Source organism: Mya arenaria, chromosome 3 (assembly GCF_026914265.1).
Source record: "Mya arenaria isolate MELC-2E11 chromosome 3, ASM2691426v1".
NCBI classification, from domain to species: Eukaryota; Metazoa; Mollusca; class Bivalvia; order Myida; family Myidae; genus Mya; species Mya arenaria.
The window spans coordinates 4362518-4382145 of NC_069124.1; the positions used below are offsets into that span (position 1 = coordinate 4362518).

The following is a 19628-nucleotide window of genomic DNA, read 5'->3' on the forward strand; positions in this document are numbered from 1 at the left end:
TCACAACTTTACAACTTTATATATTTGGAAAATTTGTTGTAACATAAAGACATTAAAGATTTCAATTTCGATCAAATTAGTATTCATGTCAATATATCCATTTCTTCTGTTGCACAACATTTATGTAGTTTTATCTAACCATTCATATTACTGTTTTAGTCCATCGAGTCATGACTTTAAATAGATTTTGGCGTAAGAAAACTAATCTATAAAAAATTCAGATCTTTAACAAGTAAGTGGTTTTCTAGTGTATATAGCTCAAAAAACGTTTAGACTATAAAGAAAAAAATGAATTGGAAAATTATCTTATACATACACCATACATTTTATTTAAATATGAAATTAAATTTAGAACAAGAAATAATAAATTGCCAGTCGAATTTGGAAGCTGACATAACGTCTAGTACAATGGCAGAAAGGGGGGAGGGGCGAATTTCATTACATACATATCACTGCCCAGACACTTTTATTTGAAAACTCTATATTAAAGGAAAATTCAAAAAGAACCATATTCAACCATGTTTACAAATTTATCTTCAACACAAACATACTTTATTCCTCTTTTTCCAATCCACTCATCCAATTCTTTTCTAATACCTTCGTACTAATCAAAAATGTTCTTTAAAATATTTTTTAGGTCTCAGATGTTTCCTTTCGTAAAAAACACTGACGTATTGTTCTTTTTACAAGTGGCACAATCATTACAACCCTCGAACTACATTGCCCTGGATGTAATTTCGGCACAACGATGTTTACACTGTTGGCTATATAAAATGAAAGATAAGGAGAGAGGCATATATGAGCTCTCAGCTGTCCCCTCAATCCTTAATTACCATGTATGTAATTGCTAAATGTACTTATATACTATAAATCTTGTTTAAACCAATAAGCATAAAACACAGTATAGTATACAGTATGAAAAGTTATATAAATGATAAAACAAATAATGCTTAAATTTCATTGTTGTACCTGTGGAGCTGTTCTTCTAAATTCCTCCTCCATTATTTTGCTAACGTTAAACAGATTGATTAATAAATGTCATTATGACATGTTATGAACTGCTCTGTAATCTTATTCTGATTTAAATTGCCATTGTCTCAGACTATTTTCGTTATCAATATTGTGTAATGTGTTACAATATGTTTTATGTTATATATCAAAACTCGTTTTGTCATGAATTGTGACATAAGTTATATTTCATAATCTTAAAACATAGCAGTGTTTGGCCTTGGGTCAGAGGTGAGAAGTTATTCATGCATTCCAGCCAAATACCTTGAAGATTTGACATCTGAAAGTTCTTTGTTGTTGGATCTTTAATGCAAACAACACTATATACAGTAAAAACATGTTTACTTAAGCTGCAAGAAAGAGTGTTTTAATGTATTTATTATTGAACTAGTTATACTGACGGTCAGTGCGAGAGCAAAATTAAACACTGAAGGGCTTTCATTGTTGAATTGGACGACTACCATTGACGTTTATTTATTTTCTGTTTAAAGCTTGTCGATGTCGCTTTTCGCAAAATCACAGACTGGAACATCAAACGGATTATAAAAGAAGTGAATCAGTCTTGCAGTGAACGGCAGAGGGAGAGTAGTAAATATTTAGTTTCACAAGAAGTTTTCGCACTTGTCAATATAGGAATTAATAAAAATAAGTGTTCGTAATGGGAGGACAGGTAATCGACATTTTGTAAATATATTTGAGTTCGAGTTGACAAGGCTTAACATTTGAGAATATGGTTTCTCTAAGTTAAGTTGAGGCGTCGCTCCATTATCAGGATATCAATCTTGACACGCTTATTTTTTTAGTTTTTACTTTAAATTAAAGATTATGTTTTGGATACAGCCCTTGATTTATTTTGAGATTTATGATTCTTTTTTGTTCGTTTCATGTATAATTTACCAAATACACATTCAAAGAATTTAAAGTAGTTTCTTTAGAATGATATTAATCTTTGGATCTATATTTTAAATATACATAAAGCGCATTGTATAACATATGCATAACCGTACAATAATTTTGTTAACTAGATACTCATTTTTCTAAGAGCTCAGAAAGCAGATGCATAGCACGTAGTGTAACTACCAACCATAAATATGATAAGTGTCTTACATTCTCTTTACCTTTAACAATGACAGAAACTTATCCCGGGGCATATAGAAACAAGCTTTGCTCGCTCTTAAGCTAATCAACACACACTCTACAAAATGGCTACATTGGCCAGGTTGTCTTTTGAAGCGCAAGTACTGAACTACAATAACTGAACTGAAATAATGAGGGTAGGAAACTGTGTTTAAAACAGTTTAAATGCTCTTCAAATATACAATAAATTCAAAATCGATAAAGTTGTATACAGGGCAAATATTTATTTGCACATTTAAAAATGAGCTTAACGATTAAAAAAACACATTTCATCCGGCTAAAAGGCAAATAATGACTTTAAGCAATAAACAGCTGTGTAATATCTAGGTAATAATTAAACTCATATGTAGGACATAAGTTTACTGAAATGTAGCACAGCCTTTAGTCATCTGCCACTGTCCGGGCCCGTAAAGATTGCCATTCATTTTGTTAATTTGTCGTCTATGTTTCACATTGTATTGTCTCATGAATGATAATTGATGACTGTCATCTCGTCGTGAGTAGACATATAGTTAGAAGATAAGCGTGCTAACGAATCTTGTCAGCATAGGCGATATATATGCAAACTGGTTGGTTGAAGGATGTGAAGTTTGGAGCCTTTCACCACTCTAGCTATCTTGCTGGTTCGAACAAATCGATACTTTGTTGTTCATAAAAGGAACACTTTAACAGCAACGATTTTGCTGATACAATAAGAGTTATCACAAATACAATACAAGTGTTTGCTTCCAATTATTCTAAATCAGCTTTATATTGTTGACCAAATGCCGGAGGGTACCAATTTATGACGCTTTACTGAAAGCATTAACCCCATGCAGGCATCAGCAGGCGGGCAATACCTGTACAATCCCCCATGCAGGCATAAGCAGGCGAGCAATACCTGTACAATCCCCCATGAAGGCATCAGCAGGCGAGCAATACCTGTACAATCCCCCATGCAGGCATCAGCAGGCGAGCAATACCTGTACAATCCCCCATGCAGGCATCAGCGGGCGAGCAATACCTGTACAATCCCCCATGCAGGCATCAGCAGGCGAGCAATACCTGTACAATCCCCCATGCAGGCATCAGCAGGCGGGCAATACCTGTACAATCCCCCATGAAGGCATCAGCAGGCGAGCAATACCTGTACAATCCCCCATGAAGGCATCAGCAGGCGAGCAATACCTGTACAATCCCCCATGCAGGCATCAGCAGGCGAGCAATACCTGTACAATCCCCCATGCAGGCATCAGCAGGCGAGCAATACCTGTACAATCCCCCATGCAGGCATCAGCAGGCGAGCAATACCTGTACAATCCCCCATGCAGGCATCAGCAGGCGAGCAATACCTGTACAATCCCCCATGCAGGCATCAGCAGGCGGGCAATACCTGTACAATCCCCCATGCAGGCATCAGCAGGCGGGCAATACCTGTACAATCCCCCATGCAGGCATCAGCAGGCGGGCAATACCTGTACAATCCCCCATGCAGGCATCAGCAGGCGAGCAATACCTGTACACTCCCCCATGAAGGCATCAGCAGGCGGGCAATACCTGTACACTCCCCCATGCAGGCATCAGCAGGCGAGCAATACCTGTACAATCCCCCATGCAGGCATCAGCAGGCGGGCAATACCTGTACAATCCCCCATGCAGGCATCAGCAGGCGGGCAATACCTGTACAATCCCCCATGCAGGCATCAGCAGGCGAGCAATACCTGTACAATCCCCCATGCAGGCATCAGCAGGCGAGCAATACCTGTACAATCCCCCATGCAGGCATCAGCAGGCGAGCAATACCTGTACACTCCCCCATGCAGGCATCAGCAGGCGAGCAATACCTGTACAATCCCCCATGCAGGCATCAGCAGGCGGGCAATACCTGTACAATCCCCCATGCAGGCATCAGCAGGCGAGCAATACCTGTACACTCCCCCATTAAAGCATCAGCAGGCGAGCAATACCTGTACAATCCCCCATGCAGGCATCAGCAGGCGAGCAATACCTTATATTCGTGCTTAAGATGAATTCCTTTTGTTAAAGTCATTTATGATTCCAAAACTTCCCCTTTACTGATGGTTTTGTATTTGTTTACCAAATATGTCTCATATCTAAATTTGGTTTCTCATTATGATAAACATAGCTATTATCAGATTGATGATTTAGGAGCGCATCGAGCAGTAATTTACAACACCCTTAAAATTTCACAATATTGCTATATACATGAACATGAACTTTCTCCATATTTCTCACGTATGCTTGAATTGTTATTGATATTGGCAAGATGATCACAGGCATGAACATTTTGTTTACTTGTAACACTGATGGATTGTATAGGCCTGTGCTTGTATATATATTCATTTGACGAGATTTTGCGTTGCACGTTGTCGAAATAAACTTCAGTTCCGTAACGTCTATTATTTATATGACTCATTTCATGACCGTACACCTAGTATTTCCCCCATGATAGAAATGATTTTGCAACTTAAGCCCGGGCCGTATTATAGAAGCATCTTAAGTTAATATGGTGCCTTACATTAAATGCAAACTTTTCTAAATTGTTTTATTCCATTGTTTGAAAGAGATGCTCAATGTATATTCTGCAACTAAATTATAGAAACCTTCTTCTTTTTTTAAACGCAACTCGTTTTTTTAAGCATAAGTCTATTCAAGAAATATAACAATTCAAACTTTAGTGATCTTCAGGTGTTTGACGTGCGTGGGTGCGTGCGTGTGTTGAAGTAACTCAACAGTTGTCAGTGTTATTAACAGTATGAGTTTGATACCGTTCTGAAAACCTGTCATTAATCTGATATAACGTTCAACAAGTTATATAAACGCAATAGGTTATTTAATGTCCTTACGTGTATTCTGGGGCTACTAGATTTTCTATTCTCAGATGTATTAGAGTTGTTTTCAATCCCGTCGCAAACCTGCCAGAAGTGTCTGAAGCGTTTTAAACCATGACATCAAATACGTTTTGTCAGTGTAAACAACGTGAAATTGTAAATGCTTAAAAGATCATCACATTTTGAGTTCAACTTGTCTTGTGTGTATTGTTGAAGATCGTCTATTAGATATTTCTTGAATACCAGTAAGTAAACAAAGTTAATATGTGTGAACTATGGCTATTTTTCTGCTTGACCTTTGTCAAGTTTTGTTTGTAGTCTACACCTATAGCCGACAGGGTCAATGCTTTTGAACTTTGAGAAACTTATAAGGCGGTAGAATGGATTTTATAACCGAGTGTCCACCAACATAGCTGAAGGTAGAACACCTATATGGTAGTGTGGAAAGAAACTGTGCATAATTGCACGTTTAGTCCACACGACCTCTCTAGCTCGGTGAACTGTATCTGTTCATTGTCGTCAATAGTTGTTTTATGACAGATTATAGGTTGTTCATGATGAGCTCCGAGCTAGACTGTTGTAACGGCTTCTATTGCTATGTTGAGTTACAACCATACTGAGCCCGCGATTTGTAGTGGGTTTCGTGGTTAACAGCTTCCATGGTACAGTGCATTGAAACTGGGAAGAGAACGCCTTTTTTAGTTTTAATAGTTTGACAAATATAGTCTGAAAAGTTTGTCATAAAGAGTATGAAACATTGGCGTAAAATCCCCTGTTGCAACTGCAGTGTGCAGACATTGAAATGCCCTTTAAATTCATGCGGCATTGAATGGTTAATAGGTATCCAATTTTTCTAAGATAGGTCATGGTAGATCAAGTTTCTTAAGATTCATTTAAAGGCGTATAGCAACGATTAAACCCAGACGTTTCAAAATTTAAATGTAGAAGTTATGTTAAGTAGCATCTCCAATCTTCCTCCACTATAACTTATATTATTTTGTAGGTGAATCTAAGCATTGAGTAATTACACTATATTCCCCTTGACGTAACTTGTAACTTTTAACAATGAGATATCATGACCGATGACCCTGTCTCCCGAATGTTTACGTACTTAAATCATGACTGCTGGCACCTTCTCCCGTATGTTAACGTACTTAAATCATGGCTCCTGACTCCTTCTCCCGTTTGTTAACGTACTTAAATCATGACTGCTGGCTCCTTCTCCCGTATGTTTACGTACTTAAATCATGACTGCTGACTCCGCCTCCCGTATGTTTACGTACTTAAATCATGACTGCTGACTCCTTCTCCCGTATGTTTACGTACTTAAATCATGACTGCTGACTCCTTCTCCCGTATGTTTACGTACTTAAATCATGACTGCTGGCTCCTTCTCCCGTATGTTTACGTACTTAAATCATGACTGCTGGCACCTTCTCCCGTATGTTTACGTTCTTAAATCATGACTGCTGACTCCGTCTCCCGTATGTTTACGTTCTTAAATAATGACTGCTGGCTCCTTCTCCCGTATGTTTACGTACTTAAATCATGACTGCTAACTCCGTCTCCCGTATGTTAAAGTACTTAAATCATGGCTGCTGACTCCGTCTCCCGTATGTTAAAGTACTTAAATCATGACTGCTGACTCCTTCTCCCGTATGTTAAAGTACTTAAATCATGACTGCTGACTCCGTCTCCCGTATGCTAAAGTACTTAAATCATGGCTGCTGACTCCGTCTCCCGTATGCTAAAGTACTTAAATCATGGCTGCTGACTCCGTCTCCCGTATGTTAAAGTACTTAAATCATGGCTGCTGACTCCGTCTCCCGTATGTTAAAGAACTTAAATCATGGCTGCTGACTCCGTCTCCCGTATGTTAAAGTACTTAAATCATGGCTGCTGACTCCGTCTCCCGTATGTTAAAGTACTTAAATCATGGCTGCTGACTCCGTCTCCCGTATGTTAAAGTACTTAAATAATGACTGCTGACGGCTTCTTCCGTTTGTTAACGTACTTATATCATGACTGCTGACTCCGTCTCCCGTATGTTAAAGTACTTAAATCATGGCTGCTGACTCCGTCTCCCGTATGTTTACGTACTTTAATCATGACTGCTGACTCCTTCTCCCGTATGTTTACGTACTTTAATCATGACTGCTGACTCCGTCTACCGTATGTTAAAGTACTTAAATCATGACTGCTGACTCCGTCTACCGTATGTTAAAGTAATTAAATCATGACCGCTGACTCCGTCTCCCGTATGTTAACGTACTTAAATCATGACTGCTGACTCCGTCTCCCGTATGTTTACGTACTTTAATCATGACTGCTGACTCCATACCCCGTATGTTTACGTACTTTAATCATTACTGTTGGCTCCTTCTCCCATTTGTTAACGTACTTAAATCATGACTGCTAGCTCCTTCTCCCGTATGTTTACGTACTGAAATCATGACTGCTGGCACCTTCTACCGTATGTTTACGAACTAAAATCATGACTGCTGGCTCCGTCTCCCGTATGTTTACGTACTAAGATCATGACTGTTGGCTCATTCTCCCGTTTGTTAATGTACTTAAATCATGACTGCAGACGTCTTCTCCCGTTTGTTAACGTACTTTAATCATGACTGCTGGCTCCTTCTCCCGTATGTTAAAGTACTTAAATCATGACTGCTGGCTCCTTCTCCCGTATGGTAAAGTATTTAAATCATGACTGCTGACTCCGTCTCCCGTATGTTTACGTACTTAAATCATGACTGCTGGCTCCGTCTCCCGTATGTTAACGTACTTAAATCATGACTGCTGCTCCGTCTCCCGTATGTTTACGTACTTAAATCATGATTGCTGGCTCCTTCTCCCATTTGTTAACGTACTTAAATCATGACTGCTAGCTCCTTCTCCCGTATGTTTACGTACTGAAATCATGACTGCTGGCACTTTCTACCGTATGTTTACGAACTAAAATCATGACTGCTGGCTCCGTCTCCCGTATGTTTACGTACTAAGATCATGACTCACTAAGATCATGCTCATTCTCCCGTTTGTTAACGTACTTAAATCATGACTGCTGACGTCTTCTCCCGTTTGTTAACGTACTTTAATCATGACTGCTGGCTCCTTCTCCCGTATGTTAAAGTATTTAAATCATGACTGCTGGCTTCTTCTCCCGTATGTTAAAGTATTTAAATCATGACTGCTGACTCCGTCTCCCGTATGTTTACGTACTTAAATCATGACTGCTGGCTCCGTCTCCCGTATGTTAACGTACTTAAATCATGACTGCTGCTCCGTCTCCCGTATGTTTACGTACTTAAATCATGACTGCTGGCTCCTTCTCCCATTTGTTAACGTACTTAAATCATGACTGCTGACTCCTTCTCCCGTATGCTTACGTACTTAAATCATGACTGCTGGCTCCTTCTCCCGTATGTTTACGAATTGAAATCATGACTGCTGACGTCTTCTCCCGTTTGTTAACGTACTTAAATCATGACTGCTGGCTCCTTCTCCCGTATGTTAACGTACTTAAATCATGACTGCTGACTCCGTCTCCCGTATGTTAACGTACTTAAATCATGACTCCTGACTCCTTCTCCCGTATGTCAACGTACTTAAATCATGACTCCTGACTCCTTCTCCCGTATGTTAACGTACTTATATCATGACTGCTGACTCCGTCTCCCGTATGTTAAAGTACTTAAATCATGGCTGCTGACGGCTTCTTCCGTTTGTTAACGTACTTATATCATGACTGCTGACTCCGTCTCCCGTATGTTAACGTACTTTAATCATGACTGCTGGCTCCTTCTCCCGTATGTTCACGTACTTTAATCATGACTGCTGACTCCGTCTCCCGTATGTTTACGTACTTTAATCATGACTGCTGACTCCGTCTCCCGTATGTTAACGTACTTTAATCATGACTGCTGACTCCGTCTACCGTATGTTAAAGTACTTAAATCATGACTGCTGACTCCCTCTCCCGTTTGTTAAGGTACTTAAATTATGACTCCTGACTCCGTCTCCCGTTTGTTAACGTACTTTAATCATGACTGCTGACTCCTTCTCCCGTATGTTAAAGTACTTAAATCATGACTGCTGACTCCGTCTCCCGTTTGTTAACGTACTTTAATCATGACTGCTGACTCCGTCTCCCGTTTGTTAAAGTACTTTAATCATGACTCCTGACTCCTTCTCCCGTTTGTTAACTTACTTTAATCATGACTGCTGACTCCGTCTCCCGTATGTTAAAGTACTTTAATCATGACTCCTGACTCCTTTTCCCGTTTGTTAACGTACTTTAATCATGACTGCTGACTCCGTCTCCCGTATGTTAACGTACTTTAATCATGACTCCTGACTCCTTCTCCTGTTTGTTACGTACTTTAATCATTACTGCTGACTCCTTCTCCCGTTTGTTAAAGTACTTAAATCATGACTCCTGACTCCTTCTCCCGTTTGTTAACGTACTTTAATCATGACTGCTGACTCCCTCTCCCGTTTGTTAAAGTACTTAAATCATGACTCCTGACTCCGTCTCCCGTATGTTTACGTACTTTAATCATGACTGCTGACTCCTTCTCCCGTATGTTAACGTACTTGTATCATGACTGCTGACTCCGTCTCCCGTATATTAAAGTACTTATAGCATGACTGCTGACTCCGTCTCCCGTATATTAAAGTACTTATAGCATGACTGCTGACTCCGTCTCCCGTATATTAAAGTACTTATAGCATGACTGCTGACTCTGTCTACCGTATGTTAAAGGTCTTAAATCATGACTGCTGACTCCTTCTACCGTATATTAAAGTACTTAAATCATGACTGCTGACTCCGTCTCCCGTATATTAAAGTAATTATAGCATGACTGCTGACTTCGTCTCCCGTATATTAAAGGACTTAAATCATGACTGCTGACTCCGTCTCCCGTATGTTAACGTACTTATATCATGACTGCTGACTCCTTCTCCCGTATGTTAACGTACTTATATCATGACTGCTGACTCCGTCTCCCGTATGTTTACGTACTTAAATCATGACTGCTGGCTCCTTCTCCCGTATGTTAACGTACTTATATCATGACTGCTGACTCCGTCTCCCGTTTGTTTACGTACTTAAATCATGACTGCTGGCTCCTTCTCCCGTTTGTTAACGTACTTATATCATGACTGCTCACTCCGTCTCCCGTTTGTTTACGTACTTAAATCATGACTGCTGGCTCCGTCTCCCGTATGTTAACGTACTTAAATCATGACTGCTGACTCCGTCTCCCGTATATTAAAGTACTTATATCATGACTGCTGACTCCGTCTCCCGTATGTTAACGTACTTATATCATGACTGCTGACTCCGTCTCCCGTTTGTTTACGTACTTAAATCATGACTGCTGGCTCCTTCTCCCGTATGTTAACGTACTTATATCATGACTGCTCACTCCTTCTCCCGTATGTTAACGTACTTATATCATGCCTGCTGACTCCGTCTCCCGTTTGTTTACGTACTTAAATCATGACTGCTGACTCCTTCTCCCGTATATTAAAGCACTTATATCATGACTCCTGACTCTGTCTCCCGTATGTTAACGTACTTATATCATGACTGCTGACTCCATCTCCCGTTTGTTTACGTACTTAAATCATGACTGCTGACTCCGTCTCCCGTATGTTAAAGTACTTAAATCATGACTGCTGACTCCATCTCCCGTATGTTAACGTACTTATATCATGACTGCTGACTCCGTCTCCCGTATGTTAACTTACTTATATCATGACTGCTGACTCCGTCTCCCGTTTATTAAAGTACTTAAATCATGACTGCTGACTCCGTCTCCCGTTTGTTTACGTACTTATATCATGACTGCTGACTCCGTCTCCCGTTTGTTAACGTACTTAAATCATGACTGCTGACTCCGTCTCCCGTATGTTAACGTACTTAAATCATGACTCCTGACTCCTTCTCCCGTTTGTTAACGTACTTAAATCATGACTGCTGACTCCTTCTCCCGTATGTTAACGTACTTAAATCATGACTCCTGACTCCTTCTCCCGTTTGTTAACGTACTTAAATCATGACTCCTGACTCCTTCTCCCGTATGTTAACGTACTTAAATCATGACTCCTGACTCCTTCTCCCGTATGTTAACGTACTTAAATCATGACCGCTGACTCCGTCTCCCGTATGTTAACGTACTTAAATCATGACTCCTGACTCCTTCTCCCGTTTGTTAACGTACTTAAATCATGACTCCTGACTCCTTCTCCATTATGTTAACGTACTTAAATCATGACTCCTGACTCCTTCTCCCGTATGTTAACGTACTTATATCATGACTGCTGACTCCTTCTCCCGTATGTTAACGTACTTAAATCATGACTCCTGACTCCGTCTCCCGTTTGTTAACGTACTTATATCATGACTCCTGACTCCTTCTCCCGTATGTTAACGTACTTAAATCATGACTGCTAACTCCTTCTCCTGTATGTTAACGTAAATATATCATGACTCCTGACTCCGTCTCCCGTTTGTTAACGTACTTAAATCATGACTCCTGACTCCTTCTCCCGTTTGTTAACGTACTTTAATCATGACTGCTGACTCCGTCTCCCGTATGTTTACGTACTTTAATCATGACTGCTGACTCCGTCTCCCGTATGTTAACGTACTTTAATCATGACTGCTGACTCCGTCTACCGTATGTTAAAGTACTTAAATCATGACTGCTGACTCCCTCTCCCGTTTGTTAAGGTACTTAAATTATGACTCCTGACTCCGTCTCCCGTTTGTTAACGTACTTTAATCATGACTGCTGACTCCTTCTCCCGTATGTTAAAGTACTTAAATCATGACTGCTGACTCCGTCTCCCGTTTGTTAACGTACTTTAATCATGACTGCTGACTCCGTCTCCCGTTTGTTAAAGTACTTTAATCATGACTCCTGACTCCTTCTCCCGTTTGTTAACTTACTTTAATCATGACTGCTGACTCCGTCTCCCGTATGTTAAAGTACTTTAATCATGACTCCTGACTCCTTTTCCCGTTTGTTAACGTACTTTAATCATGACTGCTGACTCCGTCTCCCGTATGTTAACGTACTTTAATCATGACTCCTGACTCCTTCTCCTGTTTGTTACGTACTTTAATCATTACTGCTGACTCCTTCTCCCGTTTGTTAAAGTACTTAAATCATGACTCCTGACTCCTTCTCCCGTTTGTTAACGTACTTTAATCATGACTGCTGACTCCCTCTCCCGTTTGTTAAAGTACTTAAATCATGACTCATGACTCCGTCTCCCGTATGTTTACGTACTTTAATCATGACTGCTGACTCCTTCTCCCGTATGTTAACGTACTTGTATCATGACTGCTGACTCCGTCTCCCGTATATTAAAGTACTTATAGCATGACTGCTGACTCCGTCTCCCGTATATTAAAGTACTTATAGCATGACTGCTGACTGCGTCTCCCGTATATTAAAGTACTTATAGCATGACTGCTGACTCTGTCTACCGTATGTTAAAGGTCTTAAATCATGACTGCTGACTCCTTCTACCGTATATTAAAGTACTTAAATCATGACTGCTGACTCCGTCTCCCGTATATTAAAGTAATTATAGCATGACTGCTGACTCCGTCTCCCGTATATTAAAGTACTTAAATCATGACTGCTGACTCCGTCTCCCGTATGTTAACGTACTTATATCATGACTGCTGACTCCTTCTCCCGTATGTTAACGTACTTATATCATGACTGCTGACTCCGTCTCCCGTTTGTTTACGTACTTAAATCATGACTGCTGGCTCCTTCTCCCGTATGTTAACGTACTTATATCATGACTGCTGACTCCGTCTCCCGTTTGTTTACGTACTTAAATCATGACTGCTGGCTCCTTCTCCCGTTTGTTAACGTACTTATATCATGACTGCTCACTCCGTCTCCCGTTTGTTTACGTACTTAAATCATGACTGCTGGCTCCGTCTCCCGTATGTTAACGTACTTAAATCATGACTGCTGACTCCGTCTCCCGTATATTAAAGTACTTATATCATGACTGCTGACTCCGTCTCCCGTATGTTAACGTACTTATATCATGACTGCTGACTCCGTCTCCCGTTTGTTTACGTACTTAAATCATGACTCCTGGCTCCTTCTCCCGTATGTTAACGTACTTATATCATGACTGCTCACTCCTTCTCCCGTATGTTAACGTACTTATATCATGCCTGCTGACTCCGTCTCCCGTTTGTTTACGTACTTAAATCATGACTGCTGACTCCTTCTCCCGTATATTAAAGCACTTATATCATGACTCCTGACTCCGTCTCCCGTATGTTAACGTACTTATATCATGACTGCTGACTCCTTCTCCCGTTTGTTTACGTACTTAAATCATGACTGCTGACTCCGTCTCCCGTATGTTAAAGTACTTAAATCATGACTGCTGACTCCATCTCCCGTATGTTAACGTACTTATATCATGACTGCTGACTCCGTCTCCCGTATGTTAACGTACTTATATCATGACTGCTGACTCCGTCTCCCGTTTATTAAAGTACTTAAATCATGACTGCTGACTCCGTCTCCCGTTTGTTTACGTACTTATATCATGACTGCTGGCTCCTTCTCCCGTTTGTTAACGTACTTAAATCATGACTGCTGACTCCGTCTCCCGTATGTTAACGTACTTAAATCATGACTCCTGACTCCTTCTCCCGTTTGTTAACGTACTTAAATCATGACTGCTGACTCCTTCTCCCGTATGTTAACGTACTTAAATCATGACTCCTGACTCCTTCTCCCGTTTGTTAACGTACTTAAATCATGACTCCTGACTCCTTCTCCCGTATGTTAACGTACTTAAATCATGACTCCTGACTCCTTCTCCCGTATGTTAACGTACTTAAATCATGACCGCTGACTCCGTCTCCCGTATGTTAACGTACTTAAATCATGACTCCTGACTCCTTCTCCCGTTTGTTAACGTACTTAAATCATGACTCCTGACTCCTTCTCCATTATGTTAACGTACTTAAATCATGACTCCTGACTCCTTCTCCCGTATGTTAACGTACTTATATCATGACTGCTGACTCCTTCTCCCGTATGTTAACGTACTTAAATCATGACTCCTGACTCCGTCTCCCGTTTGTTAACGTACTTATATCATGACTCCTGACTCCTTCTCCCGTATGTTAACGTACTTAAATCATGACTGCTAACTCCTTCTCCTGTATGTTAACGTAAATATATCATGACTCCTGACTCCGTCTCCCGTTTGTTAACGTACTTAAATCATGACTCCTGACTCCTTCTCCCGTTTGTTAACGTACTTAAATCATGACTGCTGACTCCGTCTCCCGTATGTTAACGTACTTAAATCATGGCTCCTGACTCCTTCTCCCGTATGCTAACGTACTTAAATCATGACTCCTGACTCCGTCTTCCGTTTGTTAACGTACTTAAATCATGACTTCTGACTCTGTCTCCCGTATGTTAACGTACTTAAATCATGACTGCTGACTCCTTCTCCCGTTTGTTAACGTACTTAAATCATGACTGCTGACTCCTTCTCCCGTTTGTTAACGTACTTAAATCATGACTGCTGACTCCTTCTCCCGTATGTTAACGTACTTAAATCATGACTGCTGGCTCCGTCTCCCGTATGTATACGTACTTTAATCATGACTGCTGGCTCCGTCTCCCGTATGTTAACGTACTTAAATCATGACTGCTGGCTCCGTCTCCCGTATGTTAAAGTACTTATATCATGACTGCTGACTCCTTCTCCCGTATGTTTACGTACTTTAATCATGACTGCTGACTCCGTCTACCGTATGTTAACGTACTTAAATCATGACTGCTGACTCCCTCTACCGTATGTTAAGGTACTTAAATCATGACTGCTGACTCCCTCTCCCGTTTGTTAAAGTACTTAAATCATGACTCCTGACTCCTTCTCCCGTTTGTTAACGTACTTTAATCATGACTGCTGGCTCCGTCTACCGTATGTTTACGTACTTTAATCATGACTGCTGACTCTGTCTGCCGTATGTTAAAGGTCTTAAATCATGACTGCTGACTCCTTCTACCGTATATTAAAGTACTTAAATCATGACTGCTGACTCCGTCTCCCGTATATTAAAGTACTTATAGCATGACTGCTGACTCCGTCTCCCGTATATTAAAGTACTTAAATCATGACTGCTGACTCCGTCTCCTGTATGTTAACGTACTTATATCATGACTGCTGACTCCTTCTCCCGTATGTTAACGTACTTATATCATGACTGCTGACTCCGTCTCCCGTTTGTTTACGTACTTAAATCATGACTGCTGGCTCCTTCTCCCGTATGTTAACGTACTTATATCATGACTGCTGACTCCGTCTCCCGTTTGTTTACGTTCTTAAATCATGACTGCTGGCTCCTTCTCCCGTTTGTTAACGTACTTATATCATGACTGCTGACTCCGTCTCCCGTATGTTTACGTACTTAAATCATGACTGCTGGCTCCGTCTCCCGTATGTTAACGTACTTAAATCATAACTGCTGACTCCGTCTCCCGTTTGTTAACGTACTTATATCATGACTGCTGGCTCCGTCTCCCGTATGTTTACGTACTTAAATCATGACTGCTGGCTCCGTCTCCCGTATGTTTACGTACTTAAATCATGACTGCTGACTCCGTCTCCCGTTTGTTAACGTACTTAAATCATGACTGCTGGCTCCTTCTCCCGTTTGTTAACGTACTTATATCCTGACTGCTGACTCCGTCTCCCGTATGTTTACGTACTTAAATCATGACTGCTGGCTCCGTCTCCCGTATGTTTACGTACTTAAATCATGACTGCTGACTCTGTCTCCCGTATGTTTACGTACTTAAATCATGACTGCTTGCTCCGTCTCCCGTTTGTTAACGTACTTATATCATGACTGCTGACTCCGTCTCCCGTTTGTTTACGTTCTTAAATCATGACTGCTGGCTCCTTCTCCCGTTTGTTAACGTACTTATATCATGACTGCTGACTCCGTCTCCCATTTGTTTACGTACTTAAATCATGACTGCTGGCTCCGTCTCCCGTATGTTAACGTACTTAAATCATGACTGCTGACTCCGTCTCCCGTATATTAAAGTACTTATATCATGACTACTGACTCCGTCTCCCGTATGTTAACGTACTTATATCATGACTGCTGACTCCGTCTCCCGTTTGTTTACGTACTTAAATCATGACTGCTGGCTCCTTCTCCCGTATGTTAACGTACTTATATCATGACTTCTGACTCCGTCTCCCGTATGTTAACGTACTTATATCATGACTGCTGACTCCGTCTCCCGTTTGTTTACGTACTTAAATCATGACTGCTGACTCCTTCTCCCGTATATTAAAGTACTTATATCATGACTCCTGACTCCGTCTCCCGTATGTTAACGTACTTATATCATGACTGCTGACTCCGTCTCCCGTATATTAAAGTACTTAAATCATGACTGCTGACTCCGTCTCCCGTATGTTAACGTACTAATATCATGACTGCTGACTCCGTCTCCTGTTTGTTTACGTACTTAAATCATGACTGCTGGCTCCTTCTCCCGTATGTTAAAGTACTTAAATCATGACTGCTGGATCCTTCTCCCGTTTGTTAACGTACTTAAATCATGACTGCTGACTCCGTCTCCCGTATGTTAACGTACTTAAATCATGACTCCTGACTCCTTCTCCCGTTTGTTAACGTACTTAAATCATGACTGCTGACTCCGTCTCCCGTATGTTAACGTACTTAAATCATGACTCCTGACTCCTTCTCCCGTTTGTTAACGTACTTAAATCATGACTCTTGACTCCTTTTCCCGTATGTTAACGTACTTAAATCATGACTCCTGACTCCTTCTCCCGTTTGTTAACGTACTTAAATCATGACCGCTGACTCCGTCTCCCGTATGTTAACGTACTTAAATCATGACTCCTGACTCCTTCTCCCGTTTGTTAACTTACTTAAATCATGACTCCTGACTCCTTCTCCCTTATGTTAACGTACTTAAATCATGACTCTTGACTCCTTCTCCCGTATGTTAACGTACTTATATCATGACTGCTGACTCCTTCTCCCGTATATTAACGTACTTAAATCATGACTCCTGACTCCGTCTCCCGTATGTTAACGTACTTAAATCATGACTCCTGACTCCGTCTCCCGTATGTTAACGTACTTATATCATGACTCCTGACTCCGTCTCCCGTATGTTAACGTACTTATATCATGACTCCTGACTCCGTCTCCCGTATGTTAACGTACTTAAATCATGACTCCTGACTCCTTCTCCCGTTTGTTTACGTACTTAGATCATGACTCCTGACTCCTTCTCCCGTTTGTTAACGTACTTAAATCATGACTGCTGACTCCGTCTCCCGTATGTTAACGTACTTAAATCATGGCTCCTGACTCCTTCTCCCGTATGCTAACGTACTTAAATCATGACTCCTGACTCCGCCTTCCGTTTGTTAACGTACTTAAATCATGACTGCTGACTCTGTCTCCCGTATGTTAACGTACTTAAATCATGACTGCTGACTCCTTCTCCCGTTTGTTAACGTACTTAAATCATGACTGCTGACTCCTTCTCCCGTATGTTAACGTACTTAAATCATGACTGCTGACTCCTTTTCCCGTATGTTAACGTACTTAAATCATGACTGCTGACTCCTTCTCCCGTATGTTAACGTACTTAAATCATGACTGCTGACTCCTTCTCCCGTTTGTTTACGTACTTAAATCATGACTCCTGACTCCGTCTCCCGTATATTAAAGTACTTATAGCATGACTGCTGACTCCGTCTCCCGTATGTTAACGTACTTAAATCATGACTGCTGACTCTTTCTCCCGTATGTTAACGTATTAGGTATAACGTAAATCATCAATTTTTCTGATGTCTGTAAATGTTCACTTCTACTGATATCAGGTGTTTTTGGTTGAACGGGTTATTATTCAGTTTTGGTAGATAAATGTGATTTTTTTCTGTGTATGTCCTTGCATTACTTCATTGGCTGGAAGTGCGTTGTTTTACTGCATGTACGTGTATGACGTTATTGACTGAAAGGGCATTGTTTTATTGTTAGGACGAGTATTTCTTCATTTCTAGAAATGTATTGTTTAGTTCTTTTAAATTGGTTCTTGAAGTCGTTAGAATGACTGCCCAACTACGTATTCTTGTTTGATAGAGCGTTAATCTTTCGTCGCCCAGTATTATGTGTTAATGTCGGCAAGCTTTACTGAAATGTTTTGTCTGTCAGTTGCTAGGACGAATATAGTGTTCCAGTCAGCCGGCCTGACATTTTGTGTTGAAGTCAGATTTTTTTTCTAATATACTTGATGTATAATACTTTTCAGCCTGTTATAAAATGAACGACGTCATAAGCGGCCCAATACCTATGGTATTAAAAGTGATTTCTATGTAGTCAATTCATTTGAGAGCTAAACATATCACGTGGTACACAAGTTTTCCTGAGGTAACCAATGAAAAGCGGAGTGTTTCTGACGGGGTCAAAGTTTAGAAATGAGTGGAATTTGACCTGATTCGAACAAAACAACAGATGCACATATAAGCTGATGATGTTTCTTGGATGCATTCATCTCATTCCTGCTAAATATCATACAATATAATATCATGTTTCATATATATTGGAATGCTATGAGCTGAATTTCACCCGAGCAGATTTCTCGGAGAACGCGATGGTCGTTCATCCTTCTCACAATCTATTTTGAAAATGTTCAGCTTAGAAAATGAGCAAACGAACAGCCCGACAGGGAAACGGAACTTTGAGAATGTCATTGAATTAAGTAGTTTAGACCGACCCACCGGAGTTCCAAGATGTTTTTTATTCATATCTCATTACTTTTCATTTTTAATGGGTAAAACATCATTATTAATCGGTTTTCTTAGTTGTTGCGATAAAAACAAATCGCCGTGAGATCCAATAAAAGTAATTGTTGTTGTTGCTGTTGTTGACAATAAAAGCATGGTGTATACTTGCCACTCCAGCAGGTCAAGCAAGTGCGTATGATATACATGTATACCTTCCTAATCAAACCGCTTGAATGTGTTTGACGTACCATAAATGTATGCGCCACAGTAACAGTGTAGTGGGCGTAAATGAGTCTGGCATAAACATTATACATCGCCATATGTGTTGTTGTTGTTGTTGTTGTTGTTGTTGTTGTCCTTGTTGCACATGTTACTTTAGCTGCAATAAAAACGTTTAATGTGTTTAATTGTGAACTATTTATATTGCCCGCGGTCAGTGTGAACGCACCATTAAACATTTGAGGACTTTATTTGTTGAATTGGATGAGTGTTTTTGACGTGTCGATGTCGCTTTTCGCAAAATCACTGACTGGAACATCAAACGGATTTCAAAAAAGTTCAATTAGTCGCACAAGGAACGGCAGAGGAATAGTTGTAAATATTAAGTTTCGCAAAAAAAATCGGACTTGTCAATACAGGAATTAACAAAAATATAAATAAATAAGTTGTCGTGATGGGAGGACAGGTAATTAATATTTTGTAAATAAGTTTAATTGAATGAGTGATCAATAAATATTTTAAAATATGTTTTTATATGAAGTCAGTCGCCACTCCTTTTGCACTGAAAAC

At 40.4% G+C, this 19628-nt stretch overlaps 1 protein-coding gene across 2 annotated transcripts in view; it reads left to right on the plus strand.

Moving 5' to 3' along the window:
* The first annotated feature begins 1488 nt into the window (after positions 1-1488).
* Positions 1489-19628, plus strand: part of LOC128228470 (sodium-dependent proline transporter-like) — a 65570-nt gene continuing 47430 nt past the window's right edge. Inside the window, exon 1 of one of the 2 annotated variants that reach the window (XM_052939792.1) lies at positions 1489-1678. In XM_052939792.1, the coding sequence (XP_052795752.1) occupies positions 1667-1678 (12 nt within the window). In that variant the 5' untranslated portion in view covers positions 1489-1666. Of the gene's footprint in view, positions 1679-19391; positions 19525-19628 lie in introns of those variants that run through there. The other variant, XM_052939793.1, reaches the window with a different exon arrangement.